The sequence below is a fragment of the Xyrauchen texanus genome, chromosome 2, assembly GCF_025860055.1.
Source record: "Xyrauchen texanus isolate HMW12.3.18 chromosome 2, RBS_HiC_50CHRs, whole genome shotgun sequence".
NCBI classification, from domain to species: Eukaryota; Metazoa; Chordata; class Actinopteri; order Cypriniformes; family Catostomidae; genus Xyrauchen; species Xyrauchen texanus.
The window spans coordinates 8,944,078-8,962,707 of record NC_068277.1 but is presented as its reverse complement, the minus strand read 5'-3'; the positions used below and the strand labels follow the sequence as shown (position 1 = coordinate 8,962,707).

Genomic DNA, 18,630 nt, shown 5'->3' with positions numbered 1-18,630 from the left:
GATTCTGTGGTTTCCTGTGTAAGTAGGAACAAAGTTGTCGGTTGTCAGTTGTCCTTACATTGTAAAACATTGAATCTTTAACTGGACGTGTTGACATATTTTCACTGTTTTATTTATTTTTTACAAAACAACTCAAAATATTATGACATGTCAAAATGAAAAATCCAGAAACATATATATTAAAACAATACTAATAAAAAAAATGACAACAACTGAATGCGCTATTTGTGTTAAGCAATCACTTAAAGGAACAGTTCACCCATAAAGGAAATTTCTCTCATCATTTACTATCATTTACATGCTAGAAAAATATCCCAGCTCTGAAGGTCCATATAATGCAAGTGAATGGTGACCAGAACTCCAAAAGTTCTAAAAAGGAGAGAAAAGCAGCATAAAAGTAATCCACAAGACTTCCGTGGTTTAATTCATATCTACCGAAGGGACCCAGTTGGTTTTGGGTGAGAACATCTGGGATGGCATGAGGGTAAATTATTCAATGATGAAATTATTAAACATTTTTGGTGAACTATCCCTTTAATAGAAATGAAATGTTCTGGCACTAACATTATTGTAACATGTTGCAAATTGGCTCAAAAATATATGTAAAAACAAAACATTTTAGATTTAAACATTTATTACTCAACTTGATAACACAATAATAAAAAAACAAAGGCATTTACAGTTTCTTGTTTATGAATAATAGTTGTTAACATTTTTAACATGAGTTATTATGTGGGTTATTTCTGGTTAGTTTCAAACAGGAACCTGACTTTAAGCTGACCTGTTATCAGCTGCAAAGGAAGTAGACTAGCTAAAAGCTAAACCAAACGGCGCGTGGTGAAACTGAGTCATTTCTCTGTCTTCTGCAGCTGAAGATTTAATTGTACATTTCCTACATCTCCTGCCTATCTGACCTGTTATCAATCAATCAATGCAAGTGAGAACAAAGGTTTCATTTTGGGGTGAACTATCTTTTCAAAAGCGTCCTGTGTGTTGGTGGAGTGGATAATATATTGTCATGTTTGGTTGTATTGAATATCTGTAAAATAAAGAAAGTTAATTATGACAAAAATAAAAGGTCCAAAATGGAGTCTTCTTATGAAATGAGTCTTAGTTAAAAAGCTTGATATGTCTCCTTGTTTAAGTGTCTGTGGTGGATTTAGTCCTGGAATCAGTTGCTTTCTTTTTGGATTTCCTCGCTGTTAGACACATCCACATAAAGATATAAAACCCTGTGAACAGACAGAACAATTATAAAGCTAATGTTCCAGAGCAGCATTTATTTAGTTTTCAAGAAGCAAGAAGTTTTCATTCCCAATTTCTTGAGCATTTCATCACTTTATTCTACTTTTGTTGTAGCAGAGAAATAAAGTGACCGTTCCTTTGTATTTCACATCCTCTTAATTACAATCGTGGCTAGTAACCCTCATTCGAAACTCTCACAAGATTCACCCTAGGCCTTCCCCTTGTTAGCAGCAAATGCAAAGAGTTTCTTGCGAGAGTTTCGCAGAATGAGGGGTACCATTTAACACTTTGACTGTTCTTTGGAAGTCAGCTGAGTTATTCCTCAAAACAGCACTGCTGGTCACCAGCATATGTTGCATTTTGGATGCTGTTGCGCTGGTGTTCCCACTATGGCTCAGTATTGATACAGATTTCCTGATTGGATTAGATTCCAATTCACAAGTTCTCGATTCGATTTGATATCGATTAGGGAAGTGCAGCAAAGCCATTATCTGTATCTGTATCTGTTATTATGACAAAATGATCTGTAACTATATCTGTATGCGTATAAAACCGGAAGTGTGTCAACTCTCATTTTAAAATGTAACTCAACGGCCCTGTCCCAAATGGCACACTTCATTTGGACTTGCAATCTCTTTATTATCTAATGCTTTATTGTCAGTGTGTTGCTTGAAATGATTTAAGTCTTCCGAATATTTTTTCTATTATTTGGATGAATTCGTTATTTGTTTTGAAGTCAATATTCGTGCCTTTCCGAATAAGGTTTTCGGCTTCGGGCACATCTGTAATATCGATTCATATGGGTATATCTCAGTTATAATGTCCCTTTAGCGTACATTTGAAAGAAATTCTCTCCCAGGTGATATTGTTAATTATACAGTGAACCTTCTAAATAGGTACATTACAACAATATTCATTTTACCAATTATATTTTATTCGTTTTCATAATTTTGGTCACATTTTGGCTTTTTAAAAATGAACAAATGCAGCATTAGTCATAAGATATTATATTTCAAATATTATTTTGTTTTACATGTTTATTTATTAATTACATAATTTGTACTATTTACAAGTATTTGTGTTGATTTGTTGAACACGTCCTAAATGCGTTACTGTCTCTTTAACAAAACCAGCATTTTTGTAAAGAGCGTCTGTAAATGAGTACATGTAACATTTTCATGAGATAGACTCGAATGGCTTTATCTCACCTGTGCTATGCATTATTAGAATTAAATGTGTATTTTTTGTTGTTTTTGATCAACAACTGACTGTAGAGAACAGAAAGGGTATTAAAAGTCTTTGTACACACATTACATGGAACAACTTTTACTCCCAACATGCTGTGAAAGGACGTCAAAGCTGAATAATCCACCACTACACTGCACAATAACTGGTGAGTGAAATATAAACATTTACCAGCCAATTGCCAAATATTTACATTTTAGTCACATAACGCAAAATTTGGTTGCCAATGCGAGTGATTTCCTCTCATTGTAGTGAAGGGTTGCACATATAGTAAAAGATCGGTCTTGGGATTTAAGAATCGATATCGAGATTGTTCAAAATAATCAATATTTTTACCCACGCCTAGTTCCCACCAGACTTCCTTGGTCAACCAGCTTCACCCAAAATACCTTGCTGGTCTACCAGATATACCAGCACCAAACAAGCATAAACCAGCCTAAACCAACATGGAAAATGTGGTGTGAGCTGATCTTTTCAGCAGGGTCCATCTTATCAACAAATGCCAATAGTGCTGCCTACATCTTTATGGATCACTGTGGTTCTTTGACTTTTTAGCTCCACTGAAATTTAAGGAATGTTTCAGGTTCAATACAAGCAAAAGCTCGATCGACAGCATTTGTGGCATAAAGCTGATTGCCAGCACCACAAAAAATTATTGTAATTAACGGCATGTCCCCCGTTAATTAAAAAAAAAGTAAATATACAGTTACAGTAAGGCACTTACAATGGAAGTAAATGGGGCCAGTCCATAGACATTAAAATATGCGCTGTATAAAAAGTATAACAACAAAACGTAAACAATATATGCTAACATGATTTTAGTGTGATAAAATTGCTTAATAACATTATAAGTGTAAAGTTCTATCCAACATTTGCGATGTAACGCTGGTAAACCCTGTAAGCCAAAATACTCCCTATTCACTTCCACTGTAAGTGCCTTATTCCAACCGTAAATTTGGCTTATTTCAAGTCATAAATGTTTCCGTGATAATCAACATTACAAACGTTTTCAGTTGAACTAAACTTGCATTGAACTGAGAACGTTTCTTTAAACCTACCTTGCATTGTGTTTAAGATGCAGAAAAGGTAAAGTACTGGGTAGTTGGTATATCCAGAGGTGAAGAAGGCCAAACCCCACGTGGTGCCCAACAGACACATGAGGCCCACCACTGTGGTGACATTTTTGCAAGTTTGCCTCCTATCATGTTTGATGTCCACTTTCCGTGGCTTGAAGATCTGTCTGGAGATTGTGATTAGGATTCCGAAGTTAAATAGGAACACAAGGGAGAAGTAGGAAATGGTCACGCCATAGAAGATGACAGGATCTTTGAACAAGCATCTGTAATGAACAAAATAAACCATGTTGAAAATTGTAGTAACTACAAGCATGGCCATTTTTGTTTTGTTTCTTTCCATTATATAATCAATTCTTTTGAGATAGAAATAGACATTTGTGAGATGTAAGAAAACTATAACTCATAATCCATCATGTTTACTCACAATAATTAAATTCAATGGATTGTTTGCCTGGGTAAAATTCAGTTGTGATGGGTGGAAAATTGTAATTTGAGGACTTACACTTCATTTGTTGTATTGGTATCTAAAAGTGTCATCGGTACTTTGCCATACAAAGGACGACTATCATAAGCTGCCAGCAAGCCTCCAACAATAATGCCAGGGATTCCTATCAAGAGGACAAAATCACCAGAATGAGCCACCACATTTCCATAATCACCTTGATTAAACTTATTTTTATTTATCACTATAATATCTTCACATGGTCTGCAAACACTCTTGTACACTTAAAGCTGTTGTAACTGAAATGGATTGTTCACCCAAAAATGAAAATTCTGTTAAGCCCCCCAAATGTTAAAAGTGTCAAAAATGTAGCCCATACAACTCATGGGGTCCTGGCCCACCCATAAGAGTTAAGGGACCCCCATAAGGCATCTCCTGGTGGCCATATGGAATTAAAGTGAACGATCCTCTCTGCCCATATTTGGATGACTTCCCCCTTTGGTTGCAGCGATCTGAATCGATCCTAAAACGATTGGTTAAGCATTGGTTAAGCATTCCATGACTCTGGACAATGTACTAAATAATTTCAGATGAAGTCATCTGATCGAGGAAAGCTAACATGTTTTTGGACAGATAGCAATACCAGTGCTGTGTGCACATTGTGCTTCGTGTGGATTATCTAATGATCTGTGCATCTGATTATGTTGTGTGTGGGCTCGTTTTAAAGAAGTTTAATGTTTATTTTCTTGAAGCTATAAGTGAAAACATGGCTTAAAAGAAACACCTTTTTACAGGCAGCATGTATGTCAAAGAAATATACCTAGATGTTACTCGCAATTGTTTTTGTCTGTGACAAGTAGCGGGTTGTATTCTACTCTTCTGCGAGCTTTCCAAAGACATTTGACACATGGTTATTTGATCAGTTTGATGCGTTATCCGTTTACAAAAATATGTATAGTGCAAAATTATTAATAAATGATCAAAACTGAACACTGTAAATTTTTTTGGTAGGGATTTCCTTTGGGATTCTTGGAGAATGTTATGTTCGTCTGAAGTAATTAGTTCAAACATCGTAGACTATCCTGTGCTTTCGCGACTAAAAGCAGCACTTTTTCTGCAGCCCCAAACTCTTTTCTCTTTCAGCGCGATAGCGTCATCTTTCCCTGCATTAATGTTTAAGAGCTCTGACACAACTCCTACACTGCTGAAGAACCTTTAAGGAGTCATCATACATCACCAACATCATCATATACTGTATACCTAAATACTTGAAGTCTAAAACATGAGCTAATTGATGTCATTAAATTGGTCTTTCTTTTATTAAAACCTTTACTTGTGGTCGGTATCCTTAAATAGTTAACGTATACTTAGGTATATGCTTCACCGAAGTTTAATGGTGACACACTCAAATATTTAGTAGTGCATCAATTGTGACTTAGTGCCAATTTACACTATATTAAGTTTGAAGCTTACATATAGCTTGTGCAACCTGCCCAGAAGACTTGGAATATAGCACGCAAGTCATCTGGACTATTCTTATGGTATTATTAGCTTAATTTTTGTCATTTTTGGAACATAAGAGCCACAGGCCACTGGCCACTGCCTACTTCCTTTGTATAAAAAAAGAGCTGCGTTCCACAGAAAAAGAAAATTAATATGGGTTTCCAACAATGAGGGTAAGAAAATGCTATTTTTTTTTGTTAACCATCCCTTTAATGCTTTCTGCATTTCTAATAAGACTTTGGCTTTTTATATTTTCGTATTCTGTATTTGGTCTTATGGCTCACCCCATCCGATCAGGGACATCTTGAGCATGTAGTTTCTGATATAAATGTTGAACACTTTGATGAGAAGAATGTAGAGATGCAAAGCTTCAATGGCCATCCAGGTGAAGCAGCACAGCAGACTGTAGTGTATCACCACGGCAACAAACACACAAACTCCATTAATTTTCCATATGGCTGCCCACTCGCTGAGCATGAAGCTGGTGTTGAGGAGCAACAGAGCGCCACTCAGAGACACATGGATGCTGTTCGACACTTCTTTCCTTGCATTACTGTAAAAAAAAAAAAAACATATTCTATACAGATAATCTTTGTTGGACATATATAATATATGCATCAGTGTCAGAAATTAACTTTTTTTAATGTAAAGGTGCATTTGGAGCAAATCCCTAGAGCAGGTTTAAGGGGCCCTTTTTTGGTTTCAAATAAATTATTAGATTGTTTTTAAAATTGCATCCAGTTTAAAATTTCGGGTGGATTTTTGTTACATTTGGAGGCAGTTTTGCCCTGAGTCCCCATTACTTTCTTACTCTGACATGCATATATAAAGCATCTTTGGATTGCATTTATACACTCACTTTTTATACCAATGCAAATAATGGAATAAAGTGATTTCAAAGCCATATTATATACACATTTATTTAAAAACAGAGGAAACGGCACCTGTTGACAATATAGGACAAGATGGTGCAAGCAGAAAATATAGCAGACAGCCCACAGCCTATGTAGCTGATCAATGACAGTATCATCCAGTTGTGTTTGTCAATCTTCAGCTCAACCTATTTAGGGTTAATGGTGGAGAAAAGAAATGGATTAAAATTCAAACAGTTTTAAGGACAGGAAATTATTACTGATTAACTTCTAAATGCAAACTACATTTACATTAATGCATTTGGCAAATGGTTTCAACCAAAGCTCATAGTACTTACATAGTACTTTGGCATTGCTAATAATATTCGATGAGTTGAGCTACAGGAACAATTACAGGGATGTTGATTGACTCCACTTAGTCAAGTCTTTCAAATCCGTTCACAGAAGCGATTCTTTCACTAAATATTTCCATACATTTCATACGCCCGTAGGTGTTTCCCGAAAACTTTCTGCCAGATTCACGAAGGCTTCATATACTCCATATTTGTCAGTGCAACATTTGTATGTTAGTGAATTCCAAACATTCATAAACAGAGCGCGCATGCACATTCATTCGCAATGATCATAATCCACGCCCGTGAAAACGCCATATAAGAAAGGCTTCAGACTCACAAGTAAATGAGTATAGGAAGCTTTTAACATACACTGGCAGCAAGAAGTTTGGAATAATGTACATATTTTGCTATTTCAGAAGGAAATTGGTTCTTTAATTCAACCAAAGTCGCAATTAACTGATCACAAAGTTATAGTCAGGACATTACTGATGTAAAGAAAAACAATACCATGACTAGTTGAAAAAAAGTTATTTTTTATCAAATCTAGACAGGCCCCATTTCCAGCAGCCATCACTCCAACACCTTATCCTTGAGTAATCATGCTAAATTGATCATTTGGTTCTAGAAAATCACTTGCCATTATATCAAACACCGATGAAAGTTATTTGGTTTATTTAATGAAGCTTAAAATTGTCTTTCTGTTTGTTTCGAGTTGCCACAGTATGCAATAGTCAAAATGGCAAACAAGAAACAGCTTTCTCTAGAAACTCGTCAGTCAATATTTTTTTTTGGAGGAAATAAGGCTATACAATGCTTGAAATTGTTAAAAACAGAAGATTTCATTCAAAGGTGTAACTACATTCTTCACAGACAAAGGACAACTGGCTCTAACAAGGACGGAAAGAGATGTGGAAGGCCAGATGTACAACTAAACAAGAGGATAAGCACATCAGAGACTCTAGTTTGAGAAATAGACGCCTCACATGTCCTCCGCTGACAGCTTCATTGAATTCTACCTGCTCAACACCAGTTTCATGTACAACAGTAAAGAGATGACTCAGGGGTGCCGGCCTTATCGGAAGAATTGCAAAGAAAAAAGACACTTTTGAAAAAGAAAAACAAAAAGAAAAGGTTATAGTTGAGAAAGAAACAGACATTGGACAACAGATAATTGGAAAAGAGTGTTACGGATCTTAACCCCATTGAGCTTTTGTAGGATCAGATAGACTGTAAGGTTCGTGAGAAGTGCCCGACAAGATAGACACATCTATGGCAAGTGCTACAGGAAGTGTGGGATGAAATGTCACCTGACACACTGACAGTGAGAATGTTGAGGATCTGCAAAGCTGTCATTGCTGCACATGGAGGATTTTTTTATGAGAACTCTTTGAAGTAGTTTAAGTTCTGAATTTAAAAAAGAAAAATTGTAATTGTCATTTTCACATTATTATGTCCTGACTAGACATTGTTTATGAACACTTTGGTGAATAAAATTACAAATTTCTTTCAATAAGAGCAAAATCTGTACATTATTCAAAAATTTTGGCCGGCATTTTTTTTTTTTTTTACATTTTTATGGAGTGCATTCACCATCCATCCATCCATCTTCAACCACTCATCCGAAGTCGGGTCGCGGGGGCAGCAGCTCCAGCAGGGGGCCCCAAACTTCCCTATCCCGAGCCACATTAACCAGCTCTGACTGGGGGAGTGGTGGTGGTGTAGTGGTCTAAGCACATAACTGGTAATCTGGTAATCAGAAGGACACTAGTTCAAACCCCACAGCCACCATTGTGTCCTTGAGCAAGGCACTTAACTCCAGGTTGCTCTGGGGGGATTGTCTCTGTAATAAGTGCACTGTAAGTCGCTTTGGATAAACCTCAACTTTCGATGAAAAGGAGCAGCAGCTCTACTCCGAGCTCCACACTGATGACTGAGCTCCTCACCCTATCTCTAAGGGAGAAGCCCGCCACCCTTCTGAGGAAGCCCATTTCGGCCGCTTGTACTCGCAACCTAGTTCTTTCAGTCATGACCCAGCCTTCATGACCATAGGAACAAAAATTGACCAGTAGATCGATTTTTTCGTGACAAGGTGCGATACCGCCCCCGCTGCCCCGATTCTCCGGCCAACCTCCCGCTCCATTGTCCCCTCACTCGTGTTACTCATGTACACTTACAAGTACCCCGAGGTACTTGAACTCCTTCACTTGGAGCAATACCTCCTTCCCTACCCGGAGTACGCACTCCATTGGATTCCTGCTGAGAACCATGGCCTCAGATTTAGAGGTGCTAATCCAGTGCATTCAAATCGTAAAATATTGATTTAGTAAATAACCGCATCTAAAAAGAAAGTGAGGAACTTACAGTAATCTTTAAGTAAGCTTATTTTGTGAATTAGTCCAAGAGGTCAATAAAAATGGTTTGACATGAAGCTTTAGTACAGAAAAATGTCAGTTTATGCCAACAGGTCACAGGAGGATATCCTTCTCTGGTTCAGTTGAGCGCATCGCCAGCTTCATTGGAGAAAATTCCAGAAATTCAAGAACGTACATTGATATAGCCTGCTTCCCTTTCAACAGTAACAATCTTCAAAGACATTGACAGAATGCCCGAAGAAGGTATTTGACTGAAACACGGTAAGATATTACAGATTTAAAAGGTTTATGACAGTGTATTGTTGTATTGTTGATGCACATGTGGTCATTTATGATTTTACCACTGACCATACGTCAACTGATCGAAATTTACTGATGCCTATACTAAGAAGTGAAGTGTAATGAGTCACAGTGTAAAGTGCTTTAAAAAGGCACTATATAAGTGCAGACCATTTACCAGACCAATATGGACCTAACAGTTTACATGAAATTTAGGCCAATTTCAAAACAGCCTTTCTAAAGTTCTTAAATTGTTCTTGCAGAAAATTGCAGAGTTTTTTGGAGACAAATGCTGTTTCTGAAGTCTTCTAGTCTGGGTTCCGAACACACCACAGCACAGAGTCTGCACTTTTAAAGGATCATACTGACATTTTTGTATCTGTTGATTCTGGAGACTTTGTGATTCTTGTGATATTGGACCTCAGCGCAGCATTTGATACCATATATATTGATATACTGTACTTCTCTTACGCCTCAAGCTGTCAGTAGGTTTCCAAGAAACTGCTCTCAAATGATTTAAATCTTACTTGTCCAATAGAAGTTTTTGAGTTAACTTTGGTCAAGTCTCATTCTCTTCTGCCCCTGTCACTTTTGGGGTTCCTCAAGGGTCCATCCTTGGTCCCACTTTGTTTTCACTTTAAATGCTGCCCTTAGGGTCCATTTTTTATAAACATGGCATCTCTTTTCATTGTTATGCAGATGACAGATGTATCTACTGCCTCTAAACACAGTATTTAAAACTGAAAACTCAGCAAGAGGAGTTAAAATGTGCATAGACATTTGTCCTATGTTGTTTTATGTAGCACCATGGTCCTGGAGGAATGTTGTCTTGTTTCGCTGTGTACTGTTCTAACTGTATATGGTTGAACGACAATAAAAACCACTTGACTTGACATGCGGTTCAGGGCTTCCGTACTTTTTGTTACTGGATTTTGGGTTGAAGTCGGGGGCGAGCTACAGAAATGGAGAACCATCATTATTAATAAATGAATCCCTTGTACTCACCAGAAGAACAGCAAATGGGGTTGTGTGATTACAGGAGCACTCCACAACATAATCACTGATCACACTAGTAACACACCCATCCGTTTTCCAGTTAGTGTTTCCTAAGGTAAATTAAAGGAATAGTTCACCCAAAAATCATTTACTCACCCTCATACCATCCCAGATGTATAAGACTCTCTTTCTTCTGCTGAACACAAATATTTTTACAAGCATATCTCAGCTTTGTAGGACCATAAAATGCAAGTAAATGGTGTCCAAAACTTTGAAGCTCAAAAAGCACAAAGTCAGCATAAAAGTTATCCATAAGACTCCAGTAGTTAAATCCATGTTTTCAGAAGCGATATGATAGGTGTGGGTGAGTGATGCAGTGAGATCCAGCAGATGGAAATGACTTCAATAAATCAGATGATTTGTAGAAGGAATAACAACTTTAATTAGTAAAAATTAATAAATGAATAAAAATGAAATAATGAATACTGAGAATAAATGTGATAATACAGAAAATAAATGTTTAATTATAAATGTTAAGTATATATATCTTAAACATATATCAAAGGACTAAGTCTTTGTCTTGTCTAATGAACTAAGTAATTGGAAAAAAAGTTAAAGTATAGAGATGAGTCGAGATGAGGCCTGAAAGTTGGAGATCAGATGTGAAGAGCTAGAGAGCTGAGGTGTTAGTCTGACACCCAGATATTTGTTTTGTTTTAATAGCCTCTTGAGACTGTGCCAGCAGGCATTTCCTTTTAAGGTACAGAGAGTCTTGCACAACGATTTAATAACCTTATGGAAGTGTCAGGTCAGGCGGTTATGACTTATGGAAGTGTGGAAATTGCAGTTTGAGTGGAAAGATAGACTATAGCTCCACTCTCACACATTTATTTATGCAAACAACTTGTAAATGTACTTATCTCAGTGAAACACAAGGACAGGTGTCTCTAAATATATCCTGTTGTGTTGTGCAAGTGGTGGAGTGGTGGTGGTGTTGTGGTCTAACGCACATAACTGGTAAAATGGTAATCAGAAGGTCACTGGTTCAATCCCCACAGTGATTGAGCAGTGATTGAGCAAGGCACTTAACTCCAGGTTGCTCCGGGGGGATTGTCCCTGTAATAAGGGCACTGTAAGTCGCTTTGGATAAAAGCATCTGCCAAATGCATAAATGTAAATGTTGTGTACTAGGTCTATGTCTGTACTATGTCTGCACGCTTCTTAGAACAATAGCAGACATAAACTATGCTCTCTCGCTCAGTCTCAGAAGCCTCGTCAGGCCAAAAGGGTAATAAAACAGAAATACAGTGATGAAATAAATGAATATAAAACTGAGTACATAAGTGTGAATATATGAATATGATTGCATAGCTGATTATAGTTGATTTCAAGCACAATATCAATAAGCAAAAATAAAAAATATAGGAAAGATTCTAGCCACTTGCATAAGTGAGAAACAGATGAATATTTAAGTCCATTTGTTTTTTTTTTTACAATAAATCTCCACTTTCAAACAGCCCTCCTAAGCGCTCTTCTGTACTAAGAGTTCTTTCTTTGTTGTTAACGATTTGCATTCTTTGTGCATATCCCCACCTACTGGGCAGGGAGGACAATTTCTAGTAAAAAAGGACTTATTTCTAACCCACACCTATCATATCACTTCTGAAAATATGGATTTAACCACTGGAGGCATATGGATAACTTTTATGTTGCATTTATGTGCTTTTTTGACCTTCAAAGTTTTGGACCCTGTTGACTAGCATTGTATGGACCAACAGAGCTGAGATATTCTTATAAAAATCTTCGTTTGTGTTCTGCAAACGAAAGAAAGTCACACCTGAGATTGCACAGGGGTGAGTAAATGATGAGAGAATTTTGTTTTTTAATTTTGGGTAAACTATTCCCATAAATGTGAAATAAAAACACAAGTTATATATTTCTATAAGTACAACGATATCATATGTTGTGATGCTTGTGAGATATTTCAGTTCAGTGAAACCTTTTACTCCTACTGTGCCTTTTTCATCATAGAACTGACAGGAATGGTTGTAGTTCTTCAAATAAAAACACAAAAACACAATTTAAATATTAACATGGCTCTTTTGGGGAATTTTAAGAACAAAAGTGTATTCCGAAATGCACTTACAGTTGAGTTCATAAAAAGAACTGGGAAGTGCATTTTAACCGAATTGGCCAAGTTCGCAATATCTCGTCCAGGAACTTCAATTCGTACGACCTTTGATATTAATGTTCCATTGCTCAGATTCAACTGTAGAAATTACAATAGCAGACATAATATAAGACAATGTTATTGACTTACTGGGGCTTAATGCTTACTCCAAGCCACAGACTATAACCAATAACAACAACACTATCCTTGTAGCTATGACAACTAGACAGAATTATAAAGGCATAAAAAACATCATGATGTGACGTCACCGCAAAGATCTCATCGGAATCATAGGTAATGACAGCAATTTGATTATGGATCTCATTTTGGAAAGGCTCCTCCGGGATCCAAGTCTGTATCACATTAGTATCATCTAATACCTTGAAAGCAAAAAAGAAATCAGCATTCGTTTATTTGATTTTCTAAATGGTTTAGATTATGTCTGATAATTAAGCCACAGACAGATGATATATTTAAACTGCTGTAAGTGATTTCCATTTTGGAATATCAAGCATAAAATATCCCAACAACCAAATGGATATTACTGAAATATGTGTTCTGAAAAATCACACTTGTCTCTGTGACCCCGCTGACCTCTGTGAACTGCCATGTTGAGTTTACATCATCAGCCAAATAATACTTATTCTATTTCAATAACCCCCTATTGTAGAACAATGGCTGACTGTGAATAGTGCATTTCTACAGTGACTCAGCAACTGAAAACTGTAGCTTGTGCATCATGCTGCATGTATGCCACCAAGTGTCAGTATAAATACAAGATGCAACTAAAACAACAACATAAATGCAAACAAAACAATTACTGATTGCAACTTCAAGGCAAGCATGTAGGAAGAATCTTACAATTGAAGCAGGGATTAGTTGACTGTCATTGTTGCTAAAGTTCAACTGAACCACAGTCATGGCGAAATCCTCAAGACTGTAGTTCTTGGATTGCTCAGACATGTTGATATTTATAACGCTGTTTATGGCTTTCCTCTCCACTCTGCAGAATAGTGGGATAAACATGAAACAAAATCCAAAAGATCATACATTTGAAAATGTTGTTATCGTGTATTCATTCACCCTCATATTGTTGCAAATGTGCCGAATTACATTATTTCTTCCGTGGAACACAAAAGGAGACGTTAGGCAATATGTATCAGTTACCATTCACTTAGATGGCATCTTTTTTCCATAAATGAAAGTGAATGGTGACTAAGATTGTCATTCTGTCTAACATTTTCTTTTGTGTGCCACGGAATAAAGGAAGTCATACGGGTTTAAAACAACAAGAGGAGGAAAATAATAATTGTGTTTGTACTTACTTCATGTAGTTATCCACTATTCCAGACTCATTAAACACATCTTTGCACATTCTTTTCATACGTAGTATGTTTGTCAGATCTTTTGGAACATTCATATGACTTTCTTTCCATTTCAATAAGTTGCTAATGTTTTGAGCAAGGCATGGTACCACAGTACATTGTGACAAATTGGTCACACGGTCTGTAATAGATGTGGGGTGGGGGTTAGGTATATAGCTTTGACTTATTACTTCTTACAATTTTATTAAAACTTGAAAAGTACTCATTACATTTTTGTAGATATTTTTTGTTTCTCTTACTGGATTGAAGCCACCTTTTTACTGTATCATACAAACGACATATGACAGAGGTCATTCATTTCAAATGCGGTATCTCACAATGGTTGTGTGAAGTTCTGACAATCTGCAGAGCCGGAAGTTCAGATCTGATTTGAGCTTCGGATACGCTTGAAATATTTGTGCGAGTAGACCGCATGTGACTGCCCGACGAAGTGAGAAACACTGACTGTTTTTTTCTAAACACCTGCTACTTCTACAGATTGGACAGTTATGAAGTCAAAAATGATAATTCACGTTGCAAATATAAATATAAAAACAAAAGGCTTTTGTAATTAAATGTGTACATGTCATTTATTTCTACACTTGCCTTCATATTTAAATCATATCTTTGAATTTCTACTCCCTATTTGCTGAATTATTATTATTGTTGTTGTTGTTGTAAGTCAACTATTAATTATAATAATAAATATAAAACCAGCAATGTTAATGATTATAATAATGATTATAAAAATGATGGAATCTGAGTAAATGTTAATTATGAATATTATTGAATCATCCATCTGCTCAACAGCAAGGTTCGGTAGCAAACCTCAGAAAACAACAACATTACTAACTTTCTTCAAAGCTTTAGTTGATTTTGTTTGTTTGTTTTGTTTTAAGGGGTTGGTTGCTCTTTGTGTGACTGTGGCACCATTTTTGCTAAATAAAATGATCTGGTTCATTACACATCTCAGGGAGTTCCAAAGTGAAATGTCCACTGTGTGGCGCTAAAAGCGAGTGAAATGTTTTTAAGGTTAATGTTCCCAATCCTACCTACCTCCCTACCCTAAACCTTAAACCTAAACCTAACCAATAGTGTCATAAAAAGCAGATTGAGATAAAATCACTGTTTCTGACACTTTGGGCTCACAAATGGACTCGCGTGCTCTTCAGGACTCGTACCCTAGTCCTTTGCATCGAATATGCAACACTATCAGTTGAAATAATGCTCAGTTTGATCACACTTGAACAAGCTTGTAAATGTAGTTAATTTTGTAATGCAAATGTTAAAATGAGTCATGCGCTATAGTAAAAGCATTTAGATGTCATAAGATAGCATTGTGTGAGGAACAGAGTGAAAATTAAGTATTTAGGAACTGATAATCTGCCGTTTTACTCGTGATTTGAGTAGGCCACATAAAAATCATTTTGCAAATATGTAGTTATTGTAACTAGGGCTGTCGATTTAACGCGTTAATTCAGTGCGATTAATTTTATTAAAAATAACGTGTTAAAAAAATTAACGCAATTAATCGCAATGCACCCGGACCATAATAAGGAAGATTCCTGAGAAATGCAAGCTTGTAGTACCACCTGTTTACTCCAGAGGGCAGTAAGTGAAACCTCAGCTGTGTGGCAATGCGCAGTTTATACAGTGAAGAAAACAACCCTTCAGCAGCAACAACACAAACATGCGTTACGATCTTGCGTTCAAAACACTCGAAGGAGCGCAAATCTGAACTAAGGGATCTCAAGATGTTTTCTAAGTATTAAACTATATTTAACTTGACACAGTGACCTAAAAATGTATGTTTATGTTGCAACGCACCCGAGACGCTACACAAGTTTGTCTGACGCAGGTGTAAATTGACGGGTCCTTAAACAAGCCCTCATAATAAATCTCCAACTGATTGACAAATTCACTTGTGTAATGGATTGCTGTGAACTGTGTGCCGATGATTGACTTATGATCAATAATATGGTAATAAACAATACATTTTATTCTAAAGCCACTTTTTGTATCGTCTTATCAATGATGAACTCTTCTGCTACAAGAATGTAATGTATTTTAATTATCTGAATATTTTTTATTATATATATAATTTTTTAAATATTTAAAGATAATTATGTATAATTATTTCATCCTTATATATAGAATTATTGTTATATGAGGGGCTTTCTCAGCAAATATGTGTATATGCGATTAAATGCGATTAAATGCGATTAATCGCGATTAATTAAGAGGGACACCATGTCATTAATTCGATTACAAATTTGAATCGCTTGACAGATTCTTTGTCCAGGTTGCGAATGCCACTGGGGGAGAAATATGTCATAAAAGACAGTAAAAAGGCGACTTAACAAACCATTCAAACTGAACAACATCCTCTCTCACACAATCTCCTCACTTCATTTCATTGTAGCAAGGAAAAATGTTACTTTTAACTTTTTTAATACATAAGTACAATTTAATGTGAATACTTTTTTACTTTCACTCAAGTATGTTTTTGGCTAGATACTGAGTAAAATTTTCACCCAGCATCCATTTCACTTAAGGATCATATCTGAGTGCTTTTTACAACCTTGTACAGTCGCATGAGGACATCCATCACTTAACAACTTGTAAGCTTATGATTAGTCTGTCTTGAAAGGTTTACATGCTATTGTTAAAAATACATTTTTCAATGGAGACAATGAATGGGATTTTTTACTTTCAGAACTATCATTTTGTGCTCTGTTGTGTGACTAGGTTATATGAAGAAAAAATTATTTTGAGACAAGGTCTTGCTTACTTATACTTAAGTCAATTCCGAATGTATGCTTCATATTCACAGACACGTCAAAGATTTCTGGTGTAGTAAAGTTTGTGTTATTAAAGAAATTGTAATAGGAACACTCAATATAACATGAATCACTGTTTAAATAGCAGAATAAATTTCCCACGTTGTCATTGACAGTTAGGTTCAGTTCAGTTGGATATGGGATGATCAGCTCCATTGTAGTTTTGATTAGCATTGTTAATGTTCCTTGATAAAAAGAGAAAACTGATCTTAGTGAAAATGTAATGAGTTGGAAAAAAGACCATTTTACAGTTTATATTATAAAGGCTAATATGCATGTCATCAAAAAAGTTTTATTTCATTGGCAGTTTGTTGGGAACTTTATGCAAATATTCTTCAAATTAGAACAATTCACTATTCTGTGTATTTTTGGACTTTGACTGTGCAAGGGGGAAAACCCCACAAGCCATCACTGCCATCCAAAATACATGGTTATAAAACAGGTCTAGTGAAATTAATTTCATTTAAGGTCAATTTAAATTTCACGGTGAGGGATCCAATCATTAATATCCTCTTTGTGCTTTGTTTGTTGTAGTTAAACTGGCAAATGGAATTTATTTAATGTATATGAATATAACACCATCTTAATAGAAATAAATAAGTGATTAAATAGTTACCATTGGTGTTACAGGTTTCTACATTATTCATGCCATTGATCATGATCAGAAGTAGAAGGAGTCTCATATCTTCAACTCTGTGGGACGACCTCTGAGGTGAGAATGCAAACAATTACACTTTTTACTGAGTGAATATTTCCCAAGGTGGGGTTATTTTTGAAAGGCATTCCCTAATTGCTGATCTAGACACATACCTTAAAGTCTAAACAACAAAATAAATGTTTAATAGCTTTTTATGAGCTAACATTATTTTGTAATAACATTCAACAGTATTATAGTACAGGAACAAAGATGCAGTTCATTTATCGCATGTTGACCTTTTGGGGCATTATTATAGGCTTTTCAGGGAAAAAAAAATGAAATGGAAAAACAGTCATGAATCACAAAACAATTTGTGAAAAGAAATAAATTTTAGTCAACACAAAATTATCAAACTACTGCTTTGGTCAACAGAAATTCAAATTAATAAATTGTATTAAATCACAACATTTTAAACCCATGTGACAACTTGCCCCAATATAAATGTGACAACCTGTTCATCTGGACATGTATGAAACATATCCTTAAGTTGATTCACAGTTGAACTTTAAATTGAAAATCTACTTACATTATATAATTGACCCTTGTTATTGTGTTTTCTTGTTTACCCAACAGCTACTACAAAATCTGAATATATATATATATATATATATATATGTATATATACACTGTATATATAATATATTTTGTAATTTTAGTTTGTAGGATAGAATTCGCAAAAAGTATCTAATTTAAGACATAATTTTAGTTTCTAACTAAGTGTTTGAAGCCAACATACAAAGCTATTGCATGAGAAAACAAGCATTTTCTGGATATAATTAGATTTTAGTGTGACAACATGCCCCGGTCTTCCCAATGTGATATAATCTTTGTCATATATTAGCATTACATACTTTCCTATCAATGGCTTGATTATAAATAAAACTCTCTAAAATCATATATATATATATATTTATCCTTTTCTAAAATGTATTATATTTTTTACTTACCATCCCGTTTTCCATTCTGGTTGTTGTGGGAACACTATGTGGCAAGTTTGTAATTCAGATGCTGATCATCCCAAAGGTATAATATGTGGTTAGATGTCACTGAACTGAACTAATGCCAAAACACAATGGCAAGCTTTGTCATTGCATTTGGTTTTTATGTCAATCATTAACATACAGGTGATTATGTCATTTTCTTGTCAGTGACTCTGTATGAGCAGTTACATCAAAGAACTGAACAAACAAGACT

At 35.6% G+C, this 18,630-nt stretch overlaps 1 protein-coding gene across 1 annotated transcript; it reads right to left on the bottom strand.

Moving 5' to 3' along the window:
- Positions 1 to 108: 108 nt before the first annotated feature.
- Positions 109 to 18,488, bottom strand: LOC127660421 (adhesion G-protein coupled receptor G2-like). Its single transcript, XM_052150630.1, has 14 exons — positions 18,384 to 18,488; positions 17,356 to 17,446; positions 16,691 to 16,924; positions 13,861 to 14,041; positions 13,397 to 13,538; positions 12,805 to 12,915; positions 12,512 to 12,634; positions 12,365 to 12,419; positions 10,375 to 10,475; positions 6,456 to 6,571; positions 5,796 to 6,064; positions 4,069 to 4,174; positions 3,549 to 3,829; positions 109 to 1,232 (listed from the first exon to the last, which is right to left on the bottom strand). The coding sequence occupies exons 1-14, from the start codon at positions 18,396 to 18,398 to the stop codon at positions 1,141 to 1,143; spliced, it is 1,917 nt and encodes a 638-aa protein (XP_052006590.1). The 5' UTR covers positions 18,399 to 18,488; the 3' UTR covers positions 109 to 1,140.
- Between the last annotated feature and the right edge of the window lie 142 nt (positions 18,489 to 18,630).

What these genes read in the sequence shown, in the direction of transcription:
- LOC127660421 (XM_052150630.1), bottom strand. An exon ending in ATTCCGATGAGATCTTTGCG is followed by an intron (nt 12,635 to 12,804) that starts GTGACGTCACAT and finishes TAATTTCTACAG; the next exon opens with TTGAATCTGAGCAATGGAAC. An exon ending in TTCTTTTTATGAACTCAACT is followed by an intron (nt 12,420 to 12,511) that starts GTAAGTGCATTT and finishes TTTTATTTGAAG; the next exon opens with AACTACAACCATTCCTGTCA.